At 41.0% G+C, this 19,893-nt stretch overlaps 2 protein-coding genes across 6 annotated transcripts; both read right to left on the bottom strand.

The window, feature by feature from the left end:
* Positions 1 to 797: 797 nt before the first annotated feature.
* LOC135263163 (myb/SANT-like DNA-binding domain-containing protein 4) lies at positions 798 to 4,775 on the bottom strand. Of its 3 annotated transcripts, none has more exons than XM_064350842.1 (3): positions 4,654 to 4,775; positions 3,417 to 4,015; positions 798 to 3,227 (listed from the first exon to the last, which is right to left on the bottom strand). In XM_064350842.1, the coding sequence occupies exons 2-3, from the start codon at positions 3,846 to 3,848 to the stop codon at positions 2,520 to 2,522; spliced, it is 1,140 nt and encodes a 379-aa protein (XP_064206912.1). In that variant the 5' UTR covers positions 3,849 to 4,015; positions 4,654 to 4,775; the 3' UTR covers positions 798 to 2,519. The 3 variants fall into 3 exon arrangements, with proteins under 3 accessions (XP_064206912.1, XP_064206911.1, XP_064206914.1); XM_064350841.1 differs by having other exon boundaries at positions 4,503 to 4,744; XM_064350844.1 differs by lacking the exon at positions 4,654 to 4,775 and adding an exon at positions 4,352 to 4,449.
* A 1,684-nt stretch (positions 4,776 to 6,459) lies between these two features.
* LOC135263164 (ELMO domain-containing protein 1-like) lies at positions 6,460 to 18,472 on the bottom strand. 3 transcript variants are annotated; one of them, XM_064350845.1, is made up of 12 exons: positions 17,699 to 18,472; positions 17,170 to 17,256; positions 14,629 to 14,774; positions 14,452 to 14,480; positions 14,212 to 14,309; positions 13,804 to 13,933; positions 13,088 to 13,221; positions 12,633 to 12,701; positions 12,082 to 12,105; positions 11,646 to 11,696; positions 9,777 to 9,910; positions 6,460 to 8,678 (listed from the first exon to the last, which is right to left on the bottom strand). In XM_064350845.1, the coding sequence occupies exons 2-12, from the start codon at positions 17,184 to 17,186 to the stop codon at positions 8,503 to 8,505; spliced, it is 1,008 nt and encodes a 335-aa protein (XP_064206915.1). In that variant the 5' UTR covers positions 17,187 to 17,256; positions 17,699 to 18,472; the 3' UTR covers positions 6,460 to 8,502. The 3 variants fall into 3 exon arrangements, with proteins under 3 accessions (XP_064206915.1, XP_064206916.1, XP_064206917.1); XM_064350846.1 differs by lacking the exon at positions 17,699 to 18,472 and adding an exon at positions 17,347 to 17,630; XM_064350847.1 differs by lacking the exon at positions 12,082 to 12,105 and having other exon boundaries at positions 17,699 to 18,467.
* Between the last annotated feature and the right edge of the window lie 1,421 nt (positions 18,473 to 19,893).

Below are 19,893 nucleotides of genomic sequence, written 5' to 3' on the forward strand. Positions count from 1 at the left end.
TCGTGGTCTTTGTGTCTTTTTGATCGTCTTCCTGATGGAATAGAAATATGCCACCTGCAGGAACTTCAGAAAGAGAAACAGTGGCATTTGGGCTGAGTGGGTTTTGTCCAAGTACAATGTTACCTCATTAAATTGGCATAATGTTCATTAAGTCCATTCCAAACCTATAGGTATTAGCTTTCATTTTAGATATTTTTAGGGTACACATGACAATCTCACCTTATTGAGGTAGTACTGGATGCAATGTTCCTCTCAAATTAACACCCTTGCTAGAGCCATCTGAGGGCAGTGGAAGATCAATGAGGATCGTATGAAATGGCTTCTTTTCTGACATCATCCGATCCTTCATTAATCACAACTTATTTTGTCAATGGTGCATATTACATGTGGACCCAAAGCAGCCTGGGTGTACTGTGAAAAGAGAATTCACTGTAGAAGCTGTCTGTAATGACTTCATAACCATGCTGATGAGAAGAAATCGTGGTTTTGAAATAATTAGGACACCATGTCAAATTAGGCTGATCCGGAGTGACTAATGCTTGCTTATATAATATGAAAAATATTCAAAGACGACGTATTTTGACATTTTAAAACAAAGTGTCGCTTGTACTGTTAACACCTAATAATCGGTGAGCGTAAAAGGCCAACAAATCCACCACTATAGTGGGGCGTTTTTATTCTGTATTTTCTGAAATGGGCCTAATCAATAGCAGTACATCTGTATCGTCTTTTGAGTTTGCCAGCTTTTTATGCACAAAGGGCAGTACGACACAAAATAAATGACAAATATTTACAAATTACTGATCGCAGTATTTATGTAGCAAATTTGTATGCCGACACAAAAAATCACATGAAAGCTACCCATGTTACCAAGCAGTTAAGACTGGGATTCCCCACCAAACAGCAGACTACAGTTCAATCCGGAGTACCAAACATTTTTTATCCAAACAGATAATTAAAAACAATCTTCTCAAACTATGTTGAACCAATGCAAAACCTCCCGTTCTCAAATTGCTATGCGAAATTGCAAAAACATGAGATTGTTTATTGAACCCAGTCAGTAAACTCCTTCCTGAGTGTAATTATGTCTCAATAGTGAGTTTCAACATGCTCTGATAGACACCCACTACAGCATAAACAGTTATGTTAAAAAAACAACATGTAGACAATGAAACATTGTTTTATATCTATAAAGCTGAGAGGACATTCCTTTGATCTGTACTTGTGGAATCAAAAAATCATCTACAATCAATCCAGACCTGTTTTTCAAAGTAAATATTTTTGTGACGATTCATTAACAGTTTTCATTGTCGTACTGTAATTTATGAAAAAGTGAAAATTTCAAGTCATGTTGCATAATGAATAACCATTTTTTTGTTCCACATCGCATTCCTGTTTATGAAATTTGCATGCGTAGATATCAAAATTACGAGGACTTAACATGCAAGAAATAATACGGAGGTTTGTATATCTTGAAAAATAATCTAGTGAGCTTATTTGTAATGCACTATGGGGAAAAACTAGAAACATGGAAATCATATAATCAAGTATAAAACGTCATTTATACAGCACAAAGAATTCCCAAAAATTGTGCAACACTGAAATGGACGTAGTCCAGACTGAAAACCAATTTATGGTCCTTAAGTCTTTCCGTTACAACTAATTTTACAATTAAACGTACTTAGTAAGTAGAGAGGCAGGTCCATATGATAGGAATACAACACATCAGCCACAGAGCAGTATAAAACAGATGCTATTCTTGTCACCTGTGCTTGACTGCTGAAGCAACATCGCCCCCTGGTGTAAGGCCCATCATGCCATCCATCCTGAGAACTGGGCCTCGTGCCCAAGCCTCTGAACAATGTGACCCTGCACAAGCTGCTGGCATCATGCTCTGGCTACACTTCAGCATCAGTAACATTAGCACAACAAAGCCTAAGGGCACAGCTAGAAAAACATATAAAAGGTTGAGATAAAATAAATAATGTTTACCTCTGCATGAAGGACAGAGCTAGTGCGGTAAGCTATAAGGCTTTTCCATACTATACGAACCAGAAGGCCTGATCATTCAGAATTAGTCTGACTGGAAAGGTGAGGGGTTTGTTTGAGGGAAGTAAGGTTACTGCAGTGGCCCGAAACCACAGAGATGAAGAAGCTAAAAAACTGCTCTCTACTGTGCATTTCATTTCCATTAATAAAGTAAACCACACCCTGCCCCCATGACTCTCTCCCCTTCCACATCCAGATGTGGGTAACCTGGCTTCAAAGAGTAAAAAGACTGACCATGTATTTGCTCCACCAACATGCACTAAACCAGCTGATTACAATAATTAGTTCTCCTATCATACTGAAGAGTTATGCTAATTAGAATCAGCTGGTTTAGTGCATGGTGCTGGAGAAAATACATGGTCAGTCTTTTTACTCTTTGAAGCCGGGTTACCCACCTCTGTCCACATCCACGTCCACTACCTCCCCAAAGGAGGTTTATGTGCTGCAGATTCCCCAGTCATGTTTCAGTCCTATTGCCCTTGGTGGAGTGCCAGCTGCTGTCCATCTTTCTGTAGCTGCATCCTCTCCCTCTCCACCTGAAAGCGCTCCTTCTCGATCTGCAGGCGGCCAGACTCAAACTTGAAGAACGTCAGTGTCTCCTTCTCCAGCTGCAGCCTCTCCTTCTCCAGCTGTAGTCGCTCCGCCTCCAGGCTGGTGGCAGGCCGCTGCTGGGCCGGCGTTGGCGGCTGCCACGCCTTCCTCTCCTTCTCGCAGTCCTCGGGGGAGGCAGGCGGCAGTCGCTCTGCCTGGAAGACCAGGCGCTCTCTCTCCACCTGCAGACGATCCCTCTCCACCCGCAGGCGCTCGCGCTCCACCTCCACCTGCTGCAGCTTCTCCCTCTCCACCAGGAGCCGCTGTTTCTCCACCTGCAGCCGCTCCATCTCCACCTGCAGGCGACACCTCTCCAGTTCCAATCGCTGCTTCCCCACAGCGATGAGCAGGTCCATGCTCTCTACACCACCCAACCCTAACACCAGCCCTGCTACGCCCACACCCTCCAGCTCTGCCGTCGAGCCACGGGCGGCACTGCCCTTGGCGCTACCCCGCAAGCCAAACTCGTCGATGCGAGAGAACACCTCCGGTACACACCCCTCCCCGTCTACGTCTGGCAGCATTAGCAGGAAATGATCTTCCTCGTTCACAGAAGAGTCTTCATACTCTTCTTCTCCACCCTCACCCTAAGAGAAGCAAAAATCAGTAACTCACTTATGTGCAACATGAAATTACTTCAGTGTTCTTTTTCGAATGCACACATTTTCTGTGTGTAATTACATATAGCCTAGTATTAATTCACAAGATAACAGTACACACAAACACAGACATACAACTCCAAAGCAAAATATGCTGTTTTCATCCTCGATCTGCACCTTGGCTCCAGAAGACAGGTGGCAGCTGCTCTTTTCCACGTCAGAGAGATTCTGCCAATCACAGTCTAGGTCCTTGGGGAAGCCACTGAGGTCCGGAGGTGGGTCTCCCCTGCTCAGCACATTTTCTCCACTGAAGGATAGATCGTTCTCATCCTTGAGATCAGACAGCTCCGCTCTGACTTGCTTCCTCTTCATCAGCACCCTCCAGTCCAGGTACCTCCTCTTGACCTCGGCGGCAGTGCGTAAGTCACCCTCGCCCAGAGCGTTGACACAGTCTGCCACCTCCTCCCAAGCCCTGCGCTTCAGCTCCTTGACGGCGGTGTTCTGCTGCTTGGAGAATAGGATGTGCCTGCGCTTGCGTATCTCGCAGATCAGGGCCTGCGTCTCCTTCGCGCTGTAGTTGCTCTTCCGCTTGCGTTTCAGGTGGCTCATGTGCAGGAAGTCCAGCGTGGTGGCCAACGAGGGGTGGCCAAACCTGGAGAAGTCTGAGGCCAGGAGAGCATCCAGCTTGCTGACTGTGGATGAGTGGTCACAACCACCAACGAACCTATTAAATCTGCTGCGTTTTGAAGTTACAGGTGGGAATGCCACACTATTTACTGAGGAAGTATAAAAGAAAAAGAGTGAAGGTAAAAGTTAATTACACTTCTAACGCAAAATAAAAATAATAAAATGTTGAGAGAAAAAAATATTGGCTACAACTATTTTAATGTTCTAATAAATACTGCACTTTAAAGAAATTTTGCAACACAATTTAATTACTTTCAGGTAGCTTGTGAGCATGATCATACTGGCTGAGGTACCTGGATAAAACAAAAATGCCCATACCATACGTCCAAGTTAGCTATAAACATTCGGCAATGTTCTCATATAACAAATCATTACCAGTACATTTAGTAACCTAATGCTTTTGTAATAGACTCAAAAAAACTCACTAGCCTGTTAGTTGCCGCGAGTAGCATATCGACCAAGTTATCACTCGAATTTCTCTTTGTGACCGTTTATCAGCTTTTGTAAGCGGCAAGCAGTGAAGCTATGATAGCTAACAAATTACAATGGGATGTTACTAAGCTAGCATATACTTACCAGCGCTTGCTGGGGTTCACAAAAGGCTATTTGACAAAAAGGGACGAAGCAACGAAGGAAACGCAGTTATAATCGAACAGTGTGGTTCGTAACTGGCTAGCTTAGCTGGATGTATATCATGCAAATACCAAAACACATAACAGCTTGGTACCGTGGAGGCGTGAAAGCTACGAGTGAGAAGGAGGAAGGGAAGCTAACGTTAGCCACAATAAGCGACTTCCGGTCTACAAATGAGTGGAAAAATTCAAAACAAAAGCTGTATGTGTTGTGTTTTATTTCTTTTTGAATGTATTGCTGGAAACCTTGCGATGGATTGGTGACCTGTCCAGGGTGTATTCCTGCTCGGAATACACCCAGTGTCTGCTCGGATATGCCCCAGCCCCCCACGATCCTGACTATGAGGAAGCAATTTAGAAAATATATGAATGGACGGACGAATTATTACTGGACAGAAGTTAAAAAAAGACAAACAATGCCATAGGGTTTCTTCACTCCTCTGCCCCAAGAGCCTACCTGTCTCCTTGTTGTACAACGGTGGGGCCTCCAGAAGGAGCCTTAGTAGTGCATGGTCCCACTTCACAGCCCTGTCTTGGAGGCCCTGTAGAGATCCTCTGCTTTTTCAAAAAGTAAACCACTCATTTACCTCACTTATTTTATTTATCACTCAACTTAAAAAAAAAATTTAAATGGCAGGAGCCATGATCAGGGAAATTCAAATGATGTTGTTATGATACAGAAAAAAATAAAATCTTTGCGTTACTACAGTGGTTCTCAGTGAATTCACTTGGGCTCTTGTCTTTTCTGAGATATTAAATGAGTCACAAATTTTCTAAAAATACATTGTCATGCCTATAAATTAATATTACAAGCTACAGAAATCCCTCTCATGCTATATTGTTCTCTCTCATATTAGCACCAAAATGCCCTCACAACACTGGTCGAAGAATATTGGATATCTAAGCCGCTTTAACTAAATTTCATTTTTGCGGGAATGTTGTGAACTTTATTGTATTAAATATTACTATAGAGAACATAACAGGAGGCTGTTATGGGAAACACAACATTCTTCAAACATTTTATCATCTGAATCCTCTTTTTAAAAGTCAGACTTCTGGTGGAAATTAGGTCTAAAAAATGTTCTTTTTGAACTTTGGATGGGTTTCAAAGTACTTATGGATAACAATTATTTTTCCTATAGAACAGGTGTTTGGTTTATTTATTTTTTGTACATTTGTTGTATATATTCACCGTTGAGCAAAACAGTTTTTGTGCCCCTTCTACATTTGTGCAGTTCAATTATTGCCCAAAAGAGGGCATAAGATATTTTTTAAAATGGCAATGCTGACTATAATTACTATAATCTTCTTACTGTCATACATGGAATTCTGTATTTCCATATTCGATATCAGATCGCTTTCTTTTTGCTCTCGGAAAATTGCAATATGTTTGCCCTAGGATCATACGCAGCCATGACAATATTCTGTTGTTTTGCCATTATGATTGGAATAACTTGCTGCAGAGGTGCAGAGGGATACAGGGAATAGAAACACAGGATGGAACTTTTGAGTATTTTAATTTGCTGGCCTCCAATTCCCTGAAGCTAAGAAACTGAATGTTGTTCATGGATCTTTTTCTCTGTGGTATGACTCACACCACAGAGGCCAAAACACCCAGACTAGAGATCCCTGTACACTTGGAACCTGAATGGCCACTCATAGATAGATTCCAGAATGGCAGAAGTGCACGTGGAGTTGCCTTCCAAATCCATTACACAGCCCTACAGGCTTCAACACTCTTGTCTTCAAAACCATGGACAGCAATATCGTCACCTTGACAGAAAGCTATGATGAAAATATTTCATGGTCACCGCAATTTTCCTAGCACGGTTTGAATATAGGGTAACACTGAAAAATCTTCCTGCTTCTTCCTGCAATAAACTCAAAACTGGCAAATAACATAGGTGTCGACTTTTTATTACATTAAGCTGTTAGTATAAATACATAAGCACCCTTTGTCACAGTACGGTAGATTTGTGCACATTACATAAGCATCTGCATTGCTAGGGTGTCTTGCCTGGACATCCAGGCCTTAGTAAAAACAACACAGAAAACAGGTCAGTACAACCACCTCACAGAATCCATCATGCACAGTGATCTTTGTGGCTTGGTGAGATGACATACATTTTGTTTCTTAAAGCACTTTTATACAGCAGGTATTCATTTATTCTTTCTAATGCTTTCTACATAATTATTGCACACTACGGTAAAGCCCTTCAACTCAAAAACACAAATTCTCTTTTGTGGCCATTAAATATATGGTGTATTTACACAAGAACACAATTCTCAAAAAATGCTGAAAACATCCTAATTGCCATGAGAGCGACAGCATCAAAAGGAACATATTTCTGCAACAGACTGACATTTACACTCAAGTATTATTACACAATACTGCTGAAAGGCTTACGCATTCACATTTAAATGTCACTTACTGACTTAATACTTAGAAAAAATGTATAGTGGGTGTGCCAAAGGAAGATATTACATTGCTCTTTTCAGATAAATAATTTGGATGTTAAGACAGTAAAGCATTTTCATTGTAGCTGTGACTAAACTATAAAAGCATAATCATAGCTGTGTCAAAAATTCATGCAGACCCTGTGACCGTTAACATGAGGTCATCAATGGAACAACATATCAACTTATTAATAATAGCTAAAAGTTAAAAGGGCTTTACCAGACTATACACCGATAGCAAGTTAAGTTACAAAACATGCCTGTTTAATACTATATATCAAAGAAGATGTTTAAATGGAGATGCTACAAAAATATAAAAAACAGTCCCTAAAATGAAAATAAATATCAGTAAAAATGCATATGTCATGGTGCAACAAAAAGTCACAGTACAGTGAAAGTGCAAACAGTGATCTGGACGCTCAATGAAAATCATAGTTACAATGTGCTGTGGCTAAGTGTTAGTCATACGAATGAGGAGCCAAGCAAACAGCAGGCACCAGTGTTGTTATCAAACCATCCAGACAAACTTTGAATTATTGCTTTGGCTACTAGAACAAAGAATAAACATTCCTCAATTTTTCCCATCAATGTTCAGCTAACTTTTTTGTTGCACAATCATGAATCTAGTATAGTAACATTCACAAAGAATACGCCTTTAAGTCCCTGTTCTTACAATTGCTTGTTACTAATATTTTTGGCAAAGAAACACGCAGGTCTGATAGCTCGGCTCCCACATTGTGTCGTTGAATTCCTTGCGTTATTGTTACCAAATTGGCACGTCTACCACAACTGAGAACTGTGACACGAATGATCATAACATGGGTGACGTGATTGGCTGGGAGCTGTTTCAGGTGATTGGCTCAGCAGGGCCATGAATTCTTGTTCTCACTTTCTGGCATGGTAACCATTCTCTGTTCTTTAGTCCATTATTTTTTCATGCACTGTCTCATATGCCATGATCATCAACATACAGCAAATACCTTCTACCTATTCTTTTGTTTGAAATTTCCTTTCTCTTTCCTAGTTCCCCAGTGGTATAAATAATTGCTTTGCAACTTCCCTGCTAGGCCTTTCATTAGCTTCTGTCATCCTCTCTCAATGCAGCGCTTTAAAATACTGTAACACTACCCAGTTTCTGTATTATTCTCCAAATGTATCCATGGTTTTTTTTCTTGACATTTCATGTAAAATTTTCCCCCCATGTAGACTGATCTCATAATACATAACAGTGGTAATAAGGATGATGAAAGCAATAAATAATAAATATAGGTAACTGAAAGATATGGCACGGCACAGCACTGCCATGCATGCATACAATCAGCATGGTCTTTAGTGATGCTGGTGCTGGGCTGCAGCAAGGCAGGTGTGGGTGTGAGGGGAGGGCGGTGACTTTGTGGCAGTGACATGAAGCAGCTGGCAGGGTTACAGGAAACGGGAGTGTGGGGGGGGTTAAACGTTTGGGGACAGGCCCCTGGGATCGGAGACGACTACAGGTTAACCAGGTGGAGGTCAGAGGCAGCAAAGTGAGGGCACAGGGTCATGTTGGGGTTCTTCAGCTGCTTCAGGACCCTCTTGTGGAACTTGGCACGGACATGGTTGAACTCCATGATGTCAGAGGGGTCCTCCTCCGTCCAGAACTTGTGGAACTCCTGCATGAGGTAGCCTGAAAAGGAAAAGCATGCTGTGAAACGGGGCCGTACAGGGCAGGTTCACGAGAAACAGGCCACCGCAGGACAAGGAGCTGTGATACGGGAGACCAGGGGAAAGGAAGTGCCTGCTGAACAGGGTAACACTGGGCTGAGACAGATTATATCTACACCTGTGGTAACCAGCCCTGTTCCTGGAGAACCACCATCCTATAGTTTTTCATTTTAACCCCAATCTGGCACACCTGACTACTAATGGGGCGACATAGCTCAGGAGGTAAGAGCAGTTGTCTGGCAGTCGGAGGGTTGCCGGTTCAAACCCCGCCCTGGGCATGTCGAAGTGTCCTTGAGCAAGACACCTAACCCCTAAATGCTCTGGAGAATGAGAGGCATCAATTGTAAAGCGCTTTGGATAAAAGCGCTATATAAATGCAGTCCATTTACCATTAATTAGTAGCTTAACAGAGATCTCTAGCTGTTGAATGAGGTGTGCTTTGTTAGAGTTGAAGTGGACACCTACAGGACGGTAGATCTCCAGGAACACGGTTGGTTACCACTGATCTATACCATTTATTATCCCCCTCCAGTGATAGCAGGCTGCCTCTTACTCTTAGAGATGTGTACACAGTGTAGCAGCACCAATCTGTGGAAGAGAATTAGTTAACTTTTATACGAGTATACATTTTTTTTTATGTATGTGTATGTATGCCGTTGTTTGTGTCTGGACCTGCTCTCAAACTGCTATTGAATGCACTGGCCTGTCATTTTTGAGCATTGTCCTTGGTATCATTTTATGAAATCCTGATGAAGGCTATATGCCAAAACACATTGGTTTAACAATGATCAATTACTTCTTCATTTTATCCAAGTGTACGGCGACATAGCCAGGAGGTAGACGATTGTCTGAGTGAGGTTGCCGGTTCAACCGCCTGGCATGTCGAAGTGCCTGAGCAGACACTAACACTAACCCCTACTGCTCTGGAATGAGAGCATCAATGTAAGCGCTTGGATAAACGCTATAAGCAGTCCATTTACCATTTACCATCTTTTTCCGCTCATTGCTATGGAACTCACATTTGCATCAATTCGACTCGTGCCAGAGCAAACATACTCACAGAAGGTCTGCTGGAAGTGGGCCAGGCTGGGCATCTCTGGAGCCACATTGTACAGGTGGGTCTTCAAGGCACCACTGACCAGCAGCGCGTAGGCCAGGTCAGTGATGTTGATGCCCACGATGGCGAAGGAATACCTGCAATGGCAATAGAGGAGGTCTGCGTCATCATCACGAAGGACAGTTCATTTCAACCCACTGAGTATGCTGCTCAATCTAGGTTTGAGGTTAACATAATAAACCTCAGCGTTAATGATGATGATTCCACCCCACATTCAGACTAATAACAGCGCAGGATTCATGACTTGTGGTTAGCAGATGGGTCCTTAGCAGGTGGTTTCTCCCCTTGGGTTAATGTGACTGTATGTACTTTGAGCTGACATTGTGCACTGAGCATTGTGCATTGTGGGTAATGACGGAGCTTAACACTACTGCTGCAGGACATTCTTGATCAGGGTGCAGCATGGTGGATTAATCACCTTTATTGGGCATGACAAGCTGTGTGACAAAAAAAGCACACATCTGCACTGTGAGAGATAGCACTGCAGTGTGATTCAATAGCATCTTAGTCTTTTCCTTGTGCTATCAGCAGTCGTTTTACACCTCCTTCACCTGTGCTCATCCAAAAGTCTCTGACTGTTCAAAAGCAGGCTGCCCTGTAAATGTCAGTCATTCACAAGCTGAACTGCTATTGTTTTTGTTTCTTGAAAAGAAAAATCCAGCAGATTCTCATTGTTTTTGTGTGAATGAGAAAGAGAGGGAAAGAGTGTGCACGTGCACATGTGTGTATTGTGTATGTGTGCATGTGTGTGTATGCATATCTGTGTGTATGTGTGTGCATGTGCTTGTACATGTGAGTATTGTACCTTATCGAACCTGTGTTTTGTAGTTGTTCCAATGACCTTGATATGCACATTTGTACGTCGCTTTGGATACAAGCGTCTGCTAAATACATGTAAAATGTAATGTAGTATATGTCTGAGCATGTCGTGCATGTGTATATGAATGTGTGTGTGTGTGCATGTATATGTGTGCGCATGCGAGTGCGCATGCGCGTGTGTGTGTGTGTTTACACATGTATTTTTGTGTGTTGGCTGATGGTGAAAATCAGAGTTGTGAAGGCAGTACACAGGGACATGGGGCAGCTCTCTGATCATTATCCCTGACTGACTGTCTGACACGCCCTCTGATATCAATCCAATCGATCCCTCTGCATCTACAGCTTTCAGAGGGAATATAACTGAGGGTGATCATAACATTCCCCGAATCTCACCGTGGACCCAAGAGCCTTACATAAAACATGGACTGCATTTTCATTTAAAGCTTGGAGGGATCAAGAATCTTTTGAGGCAATGTAATCTTTACTCTACAAATTTTTCTTACCATATATTGTACGTTATGTAACATAAAATCTGATTATGTATTTTGTACAATAAACTATACATTATACCACACGTGCATATGCAAAAGCATAAATAATTCCAATATTTCTAACAGGTAATGCCTTCCTTGTTGTTTAGAATTTTTGCTTATATATTTTAACTCATACTGCATGAATACCTTTTCATAGACAAAATAATTATGGGTTCAGGGTAGTTTCTGTACAGCAGAGCACAGTTAGCATCCAGATTCGAGGGCCACACTCCAAAACATTTTATGCAGCCCAACACTACATTGAAGCCCACAATAGGCAAACAATGGAACCATATGCATATGTATTTAACTAGGAGAAATCATTGCAGGACTATGATTTTTTTTTAAATATCCAGTATAAAATATCCAGTAAATTGCAACCAAGGTCATTTTCAGATGGGGGAACCATAGATAAAAGCGCTATACAAATAAAATTGAATTGAATTGAATAGATACTCACCCAATCGCTTTATCAAACTTCTTCTTCTCCCACTCTGCTTTGCTCAGCTTGCTGTGGAACGAGACCACACCGTACAGGAAAACAGCGCCATCAGACTACCAGCAACCAGGAACTAACAGACCCCAGTCAGACTGCATACATCCGGGGTCACAAACTTTCAGCACTCAAAATTAAACTAATCTGATAACTGCAACAAACAAACACTCTTCTGTTTCTGTTTTCACAAAAATGTCATAAGAGACCTTTTATTAATAAACTGAAACAGCAGAGTAAACACATTCTCTTAATTTCTTAATCAATCCTCTGTTCTGTATTTATTTTGGAGACCCGTGAATTTTATTTAAAACAGTGCAAATGAAAACTACAGTAAAAGGTACAGAATGGAAAATATTAAATGGCTTTAAATGAATGGATGCAAGACAAAATGATGAAATACCTGGTGGTTCCCAGGGAAATGGGCCTACTCGAGAGAGAGGAGTGACAAAAACGAAAGAACACACGTTCAGTGACAGGATGCAGTGAAACCTAAGCTAATCAAAAGCAAACTGACTGCAAAGCACAGGATCTCCGGATGCTCTGGGTGTCTCTGACTTTCAAAGTGAGCAAACCAAGCATGGAAACTGAGTGAAATGCAAAAGAACAGAGACGTGACAATTTGGCAGATGAAGTGAACCCAGATGATTTGCCTCTCTTTGCTGGAAGCTATTTTGGTTCATCAGTCATTTTAGTTTTTTCCTGCTCATCTCAAATGTTGTCATTTTGAATACTTGTGTCTGACAAGCAATTGTTTTGACTCAGTACAAATAACCCCAGTTAATATGAACTTGCAAAAAAAGACATAACTGGCAATATTATCTTATTGTCAATAGAGTGAAAGATATGCCACATGTCAGAATGACTGAAGTTGATTGGCGTTTTCACTGTGACCTCGCTGTGACATTTCGGGGCTTGTGGAGAAGAGGTGAGGATCAGGTAGGTGGGGCTAACCTGTGCTTGGGCTGCAGAGAGTCATGAAGAACCTGCAGGGCAGCAGCCTTGTCATGCTCGGCAAAATATCTGCAGTGATAAAGAAAACAAGAGAGAAAAACAAGGCCAGGATTATCAATACCACAGTCACTTTCAAACAGACGCCCAGCAGTTCTCCTTTCTAACTGCTGCTGCTGCTGCATCCAGGAGCAGAGTAGCCCACTTCCTCTCTATACAGGAAGTGTCCCTGAGTACACAGGCACACGCACACATACACACACACACACTCACGTGCACATACACGTGCACACACACACACACCCAATGCAATCATTGCGCTCTCTTTTATAATCTGCTGTGCTTGCCAAGTCATGCAAAAGCGCTTTTAGACCTCAATTTGAATTTATAGTAAAACAACAGTTTAATAATAATGTCTACACATTCCCCACACATGCACACATACAGTATACACTCACAGAAGGTTGTGTAGTCCCAAGAGGCCCATGCCCCTGAAATCAGTCTTCGGGTCACTGCCTTGGAAACCAATTTCACACCACTGCTTAGAGATGCGTCCGGTAAGAGGGGTTTCAGGCTGCAGTGCCTTCCAAAGCTGCAGGAAAGAACAACAAGATGAAACTGCATTTCAATTCCGTCAGTTCAAGAAATTCATTCAAATTGAATTCATAAATTTAAATCGAAAATGTTCTTTGCGGAATCTACAATCGATGAATTCATTTTCAATTAATTTCTTTAATTGGCTGAACTGAAATGGAATTAACCTCAACCTGGCAGAACATTCAAAATGGCGTCACTCTGAGCAAAAACAAAGACACATATTTGCAAGGTGCTAAAAAAGATGACAGCTTCTAAATACATAAAACACCACTCAGACTCTTGTGACATTCTTGTCGTAGGAGTGAAATGTCTCTAAAGCGGATGTGCATAAGGACAGATGTACAGGCATGAGGTAACATAAGCCTTTCTGAACCACTTTGAAGCAAGGGTATAAAGGTTTGCAGCCTTTCTCGGTTAGCATGAATAGTTGATCATACTAAGAATTATTACGTTTGCGGCTAGAAGTTAATATGGTTCTCATACCAAAAATGTTTCGTCGGGTTTGTGATTCCGCAGCAGAAGAGAGCTTAAACACGGTGTGTACATAAAGAGAGGCATGTGCAGACAGGTGCTCTACCTTCAGCAGCATTTCCTCATGCTCAGCGTTCTCACAGTCATACGGCTCCCTGCGCAGCTTCTCCACCTCCAGCACCAGATTCCTGTAGCCCACAATCTGGAAGAGGCTAGCCTGGAGAGAGATGCCTAACCTGGGCAGGCAAAGAGAAGACAGGGGTGAGCAAGGGGAACCATCTGTGCATCCTGAAACACCGGACCGTAACCCAATCAGAGAACAGGTCTAAGGCACTATTCCACCTGGAGATACATAGATACAGGTGGGAAGAAAGATGTGGCCATCTCACTCCTCTTCTTGGAGGGATACTGTATGTTGCACGAATACAGGGTGTCAGTTATGCTTCGAATATGCCCTGTCATTTTTATTCAGCTAAATGAAACCTGTTTGCAGAATATGCCTGACATTGCTTACTGAGGGTTAGTGTCAGGATTGATCTTTTTCAGGGTCATGATGTCATCAATTGTCTTTTCCACAGAGTCAGGGTGGGCACTGACTGCAGACTGCAGGAGCTGATGAGGAAATGATACAATAAACATTACCACAAAATGTATCGCATTACCATATTACACAATGTGTAGGAGTAATGGCCCTATAGATTGACATTCTTACTTAAAAACCAACAGTAAATGTTAAACATAAACACTCACTCACCTCATTCTTAGAAAACCTTAGAGAGGACTCTGCCAAGACAAAGCAGATGATCACATGGGCAATCAATAAACAATTTCCAACAGATATCTTCACACAAAAGGCAGTAATTCCAGTTTTCATTCACAGCATTTAAGGACAGTGGCTGATCTTCAGGCAAATGACAACACTGATAATCACCTATCTTGAGTGTCCTGTGAGCCCCTGGTTTGTTATTGTAGCAGATACGCTGCAGCTCACACCGGCCCGTGACCTTTCGGATCACAAACTTCAGAGTGCGCCACAGACATTTGCAGTACAGGAATACGAAGAACTGCGTCAGAACCCTGTGGATGAGGAAAATGTTGGGTCACTGTTATCAAGCCAATCAGATCAAGATGAGCCATATGTTACATGCTTATAAAAGTTCAAAGAAGATTAACAAGCTTCCCTACAAAAAAGGGCAAAGTTTTTTTGGAGTTTTATTTTATTTTTTAAAGGACAGTCAGAAATTACAGCAACTGTAAAAGACTGTGCCTGAAAGCTGAAAGACTTACTTGTGCAGCCTGCAAACCCAAGAAGCACAGTCACAACGCCCCCAAAAGAAAATTGTGCTTATCATGTGATATTCACAGCAGTCTGGTTGTTTCTTCTAGGCCTTCTCATTTAAAGTACTCGAATAAGTTTCAGCAAGACGGACAGCGTCCTTTTGTCTGTGCTGATCTCCTCTCCACAGACAAACCATCGTGAGTCTGTCTTAGACAAGCTTCAGAAGCACAAGTGAGACAGAACAGAAAGTAGGACACAGGCTGGATACATTATGACCTTGTAATGTAACACAGCCTTGACAGTTTGCAACAGAAATAGGCTGTTTTTGCAGACAGGAGATGATACTATTGTAGATCTATTTAAAGGTGTCCGCATAATCTATGTATGCAAAACAATGAGTGAGACTTACATGGAACTAAATAAGTGTAAATAAATAAATATTTAAAATTAAGTATACTGTTTTATATATATAAAGTCCAGCTTTATATGAAGGTAATCATCTGTTTTTCATCTCTAATTTATGACATTATTAAATTATTTGTTTTTCAACTCCTTTACATCATATACTGTAGGATAGTGCTGACCTACAGTAGATGGTGTGGCATTCAAAGAGGTCAACTTGCAATATGAAGGTGGAGTGAATAATTATATATAAACAACTAAATTGAAGGGACAATAGGTTAAACCCCTTTACTAATCCAGTATTAAAAGCAAATATCTTTGAAAGAACTGGTCAAAATAAGCCTATTGATTATTTTACTGGGCTGACACACAATAATACTTGGACACACTTCACAGCAACTCTGAAGAACTCACAACACATCTGCAAAACGTATTACCTGTTACACACTCAGTTATTGTAATATTGTAAAGTGTCATGGGGTGATCTGCTTGTAAAGTGCACTGATTTCCTGACCGTTTTTATGATCAGTTGATGAAATGCAGCACAGTGTAGTGAATGGGACAAACCAGTTAGATGGTGAATGATTAAAGATCAGTAGATCTGTGAATTAATTCAGAATCCACACAGCATTAGACCCAAAGACATCACTCCTTGTATCTCAAAATATGTATGCTGTAATACACAGCACATGATAATACTGTCCAACAAATTATCAATAAGATGTGTTTAAAATATAATACAATGGCAAGTGTTTTATGTTGCAGGTCTTCTGGGTGTGATCATTCCAGACACTTTTCAAATGAAAACCAACGGTGAACACTAGACAAGCATATTAATTAGCGCTGTGCTGAGTGGCCGCACAAAGCTCTCCCCGTTTGTGCGCGGAGCAGAGGCACAATAAAGAGGCAACTCCATTAACCACTACCAGGGGACCCGTGAAGGCGCAACGCCTTTATGCGTGCAGGCACGCGTTGTAATTAAGGACATAACAAGCCCCATTTAATCGAACTGCTCCGAGCAGCATTCATAATCTTTAGTAACCAAAAGGCCCGCATCTGCTATCCTGACACACTGTAAAACAGGCTACCATGTAACAAAATATTACATTTTACGGTCATGTTCTTCATTCTATTATTAGATAATAGGCCCTTCAGGAATGGGACCAAACCTAACTTTATTAGGGACATATATGCCAAAATTAGGCCATTTGCCTCATTTCGTGCAGTAACAGCGCATGCACTGAGATGAGAGTTTTCGATAGCTCTGTACATGGTCTGAACAGAATTATCCTTATAAACAGAGCTATACTTAAATGTTATTATTATTATTATTATTATTATTATTATTCATAATTCATAATTCATGGTTCTTGTTTACTAAATCGCAATACTAGGCCCAGATAGCAAATCCCAGGAAATTGTAGGCTACTGTAGACAAGCAGACAAGCGTGCAGTCCAATCAATGTGTTGTAGAATAGCTGTTTCATGCAAGGTGGGTTAAATATTGTAGCCTATAAATATAGCAGAAATATTACTTTTCATTAAATTCAAACATTGTCTTCGTGCGCTACACACGATTAAAATAAAAATAAAAATAGATAAAATATTCAATCAAGAAGGCTACAGTAAATTTCTGTGCAGTATATTATTGTGAATGTTTAATAATAATATTACGGGTATAACAACAGTTCATGCTGAAAACTACTAATACGTGTTTTGAACATGCACGCCAACAATAAATGCTATTCGTAATTGATAAATGGTTTTATTAATAGTCGATCCATTACCTACCTCAAAAAATGCTTCATTTTGTTTATTTGTTAATCTTCTCGGTGTTTAACTCAAAAGCAATATGTAGACGATTCACATTGAGACAAGCTGCATGGGAAAAAAGAGGAAAATCAGAAAAACCGACGACCAGCAACCGATATGAATTCCGTATCCTTACTGAAACGTAGCGTAACCTACCAACATGTCGCGGTTTAGCGTCTGTCAGCTGGTCTACTCTATATTCTTCACGACAGCTCGTGCGCGTCTTATAAGATTAAGTCTTTGGTCCTTGCGATTCTAATAGCTCTCAACCATTACGTTTTAAAATTATAAAATGGCAAACGTGTCTCAGTTTTACCACAGCAATACATAGAGCTATTTCAAAGTGACGTTACCATTCATTTGCCCCAGCAAGCACGCACAACACAGTAGGTAGCTCTTAATCAGGTAAATATATTCATGGTGCATGTTCAACGAGTGGAAACAGTGCCCAGTCAAACTAATACATATAAACGCAGGACACATGAAATTAATGATGGAAGAAACGCACGATTTCGAAGACGTCACTGCGATTCCAGAGGCACCCGTCCTGTTCACTCCATGGCAGGTACCCGTTTTTCCTCCATGATGAATGTGTTACTTGAGAGTAAGCAGACCAGTCGCCCGCGCTCGCACAGCACTGCAGAGATGCAGTATTGCTGAATACAGTGAATAAGCCCCGCTAACCAGACGTCAGCCTCTGCTCCTCTCTACCTTCAACCTCACGTGTCGCTTTATCAGGGGAAAAATTATTTAAATAGTGGCTGGCTATATTTAGATGCTCATGTCCTACATATTGCTCCTACCTGTAGAAACATTTGCAATGATTTGTAGGGTCATGCTATTGTCTTATTTCCAGTAGCTTAAACTAACTTATGAGCGGATAACCTACATAATGAGCTTTAGGACGGTGCCTGAGGACGATCTTTATTTGCCTTAAGACTTGTTAAAATATAAATTCCTGGAAAACACCCCATAGCCTATATTGGTGACATTTGGTATCATATTCTAATGTAATTCTTGGCTACCATCTCATTAGAGCAGCACACTCATCCATCCCTCTCAAAATACCCTATGGAGCTTGAATGGATGAGTGTGAGGGCATGTTCAAATGTACGGTTATAGCGAATCTGCCATAAGGATGCTTACAAAGTCGGTCGAGAATTTGCTATATGCAGGCTATTTAACGTAGAAAACACTGAATTGTTTAAAGAAAGGTTGTATTTTTCCGTTCTTATTTCGGGATTTCAATCGAGCTTATTTGAGTTTAAAAACAACCCTCTGCATGATTCATTCTCATATCGATCTGTATAGACCTGTCGTCGCTAGGCGACTGAGTCCCAAATGCATTTGCACAATCACCAGTGCAACATGTTGAGCAGACAAGCTCAGAGACTGATGATCAGAAGTGACGATTGCCATGTTCTTTATGCGTTTATCTGTTTACCTTCCGATATACTTTTCGTATTAGTCCGGCAGGGGAACCGTTTGGCAAAAATAAGGCTGGTTTCTTTGTGGATTAAACATTTTCCGCTTTTAAACCTTCGAAGACTAGGTTTTTTGGGATTTTTTTTCAATTGTCAGTGATTTTTACACCAGCGTCAGACTGTTAATAACATTCTAAGCACGTATTTGTGCTCTGACACCTTACCGAGTTAAAAATGTGTCCCACTCTAGCGATGGCCTACGTTGGGCAGAAACGTTATCACATAATACAATCGGTCATCATCTGGAACTTGTCTATACTGTCATCCTGCGTTTACATACGCCAGAAATTAAGGGAATTTGTGCTAAATATCTAGTCGATATTTTGTTCAACCGCATATACAATCTGGGTAGGCCTACCTGCTTTGAACACAGGGTACTCTACCATTCCGCACTCGCGGACCATTGTCGACGGCTAAATATGTCAGGCATCTACACGAAGCATATTTTTTCTCTCTCTCTCTTGCATACAACCTCTTAAATTTTCTACCGTTATTTCTTAAAATCGCACGTGTTTCATGTCATAGGGGTATCAACTGGTTAGAAATGAGTACACTCAGATGACTCCCCGGCCAAATGTGGAACCTCCCCGAATTGTTGTTTTACATGGAAACAAGATCTGAATTTGTTAATTGGTGTGTGTATATATATATTATATCATGCAGTAATACAGTTAATCATTTAATCACACCAGTTGATCAAATAACTGTTTATTGCAGTAACTGGTTTACATTAGGCTATGTAATTCAACGCTTCATACATCTTCCATAATGGGATTGTAAAACAGTCAGTAGCCACGTTTACATGTAGAATATTGCGTCATTCCGAATACATTCAATTCCATTGAACATTGCAAATGAATTGTTCACATGCACGTTGATCTGGGTATGAGTTTACATGCGCAATCATGTAATCATAATAAAACTTTTTTTGACATGCGCAGAACCCAAAACTATAGCTAACTTGATCTGACGTTCGAGTACGCAATAAACATTTCATTAAATATCTCCAAATATGCGTCGTATGATGTGTAAAATATTTGCACTGCTAGTGTTCTTACATGTCAAGCAGCAGTGACAATGGAATTATCCTACAGTTGCTAAATAAACAGAAGAGCTCAAGAGCAGTTTATAGCAATGCCCACTTACCAAGGTGCTTAAAACCAACGCCACTGTCTTTTACTTCTCGAAATTCATTCACCATGCGTTTTGTTTGTTTAAA

This window comes from Anguilla rostrata, chromosome 9 (genome assembly GCF_018555375.3).
Source record: "Anguilla rostrata isolate EN2019 chromosome 9, ASM1855537v3, whole genome shotgun sequence".
NCBI lineage: Eukaryota > Metazoa > Chordata > Actinopteri > Anguilliformes > Anguillidae > Anguilla > Anguilla rostrata.

Coding starts and splice junctions, on each gene's coding strand:
- LOC135263163 (XM_064350842.1), bottom strand. CDS start 3,848: ATGAGCCACCTGAAACGCAAGCGGAAGAGCAACTACAGCGCGAAGGAG. Junction 3,228..3,416: donor ACCTGTCTTCTGGAGCCAAG/GTGCAGATCGAG, acceptor TGCTTCTCTTAG/GGTGAGGGTGGAGAAGAAGA.
- LOC135263164 (XM_064350845.1), bottom strand. Junction 12,106..12,632: donor TCTCTGCAGCCCAAGCACAG/GTTAGCCCCACC, acceptor TCTCTCGAGTAG/GCCCATTTCCCTGGGAACCA. Junction 11,697..12,081: donor ATTTCCCTGGGAACCACCAG/GTATTTCATCAT, acceptor CTCGTTCCACAG/CAAGCTGAGCAAAGCAGAGT.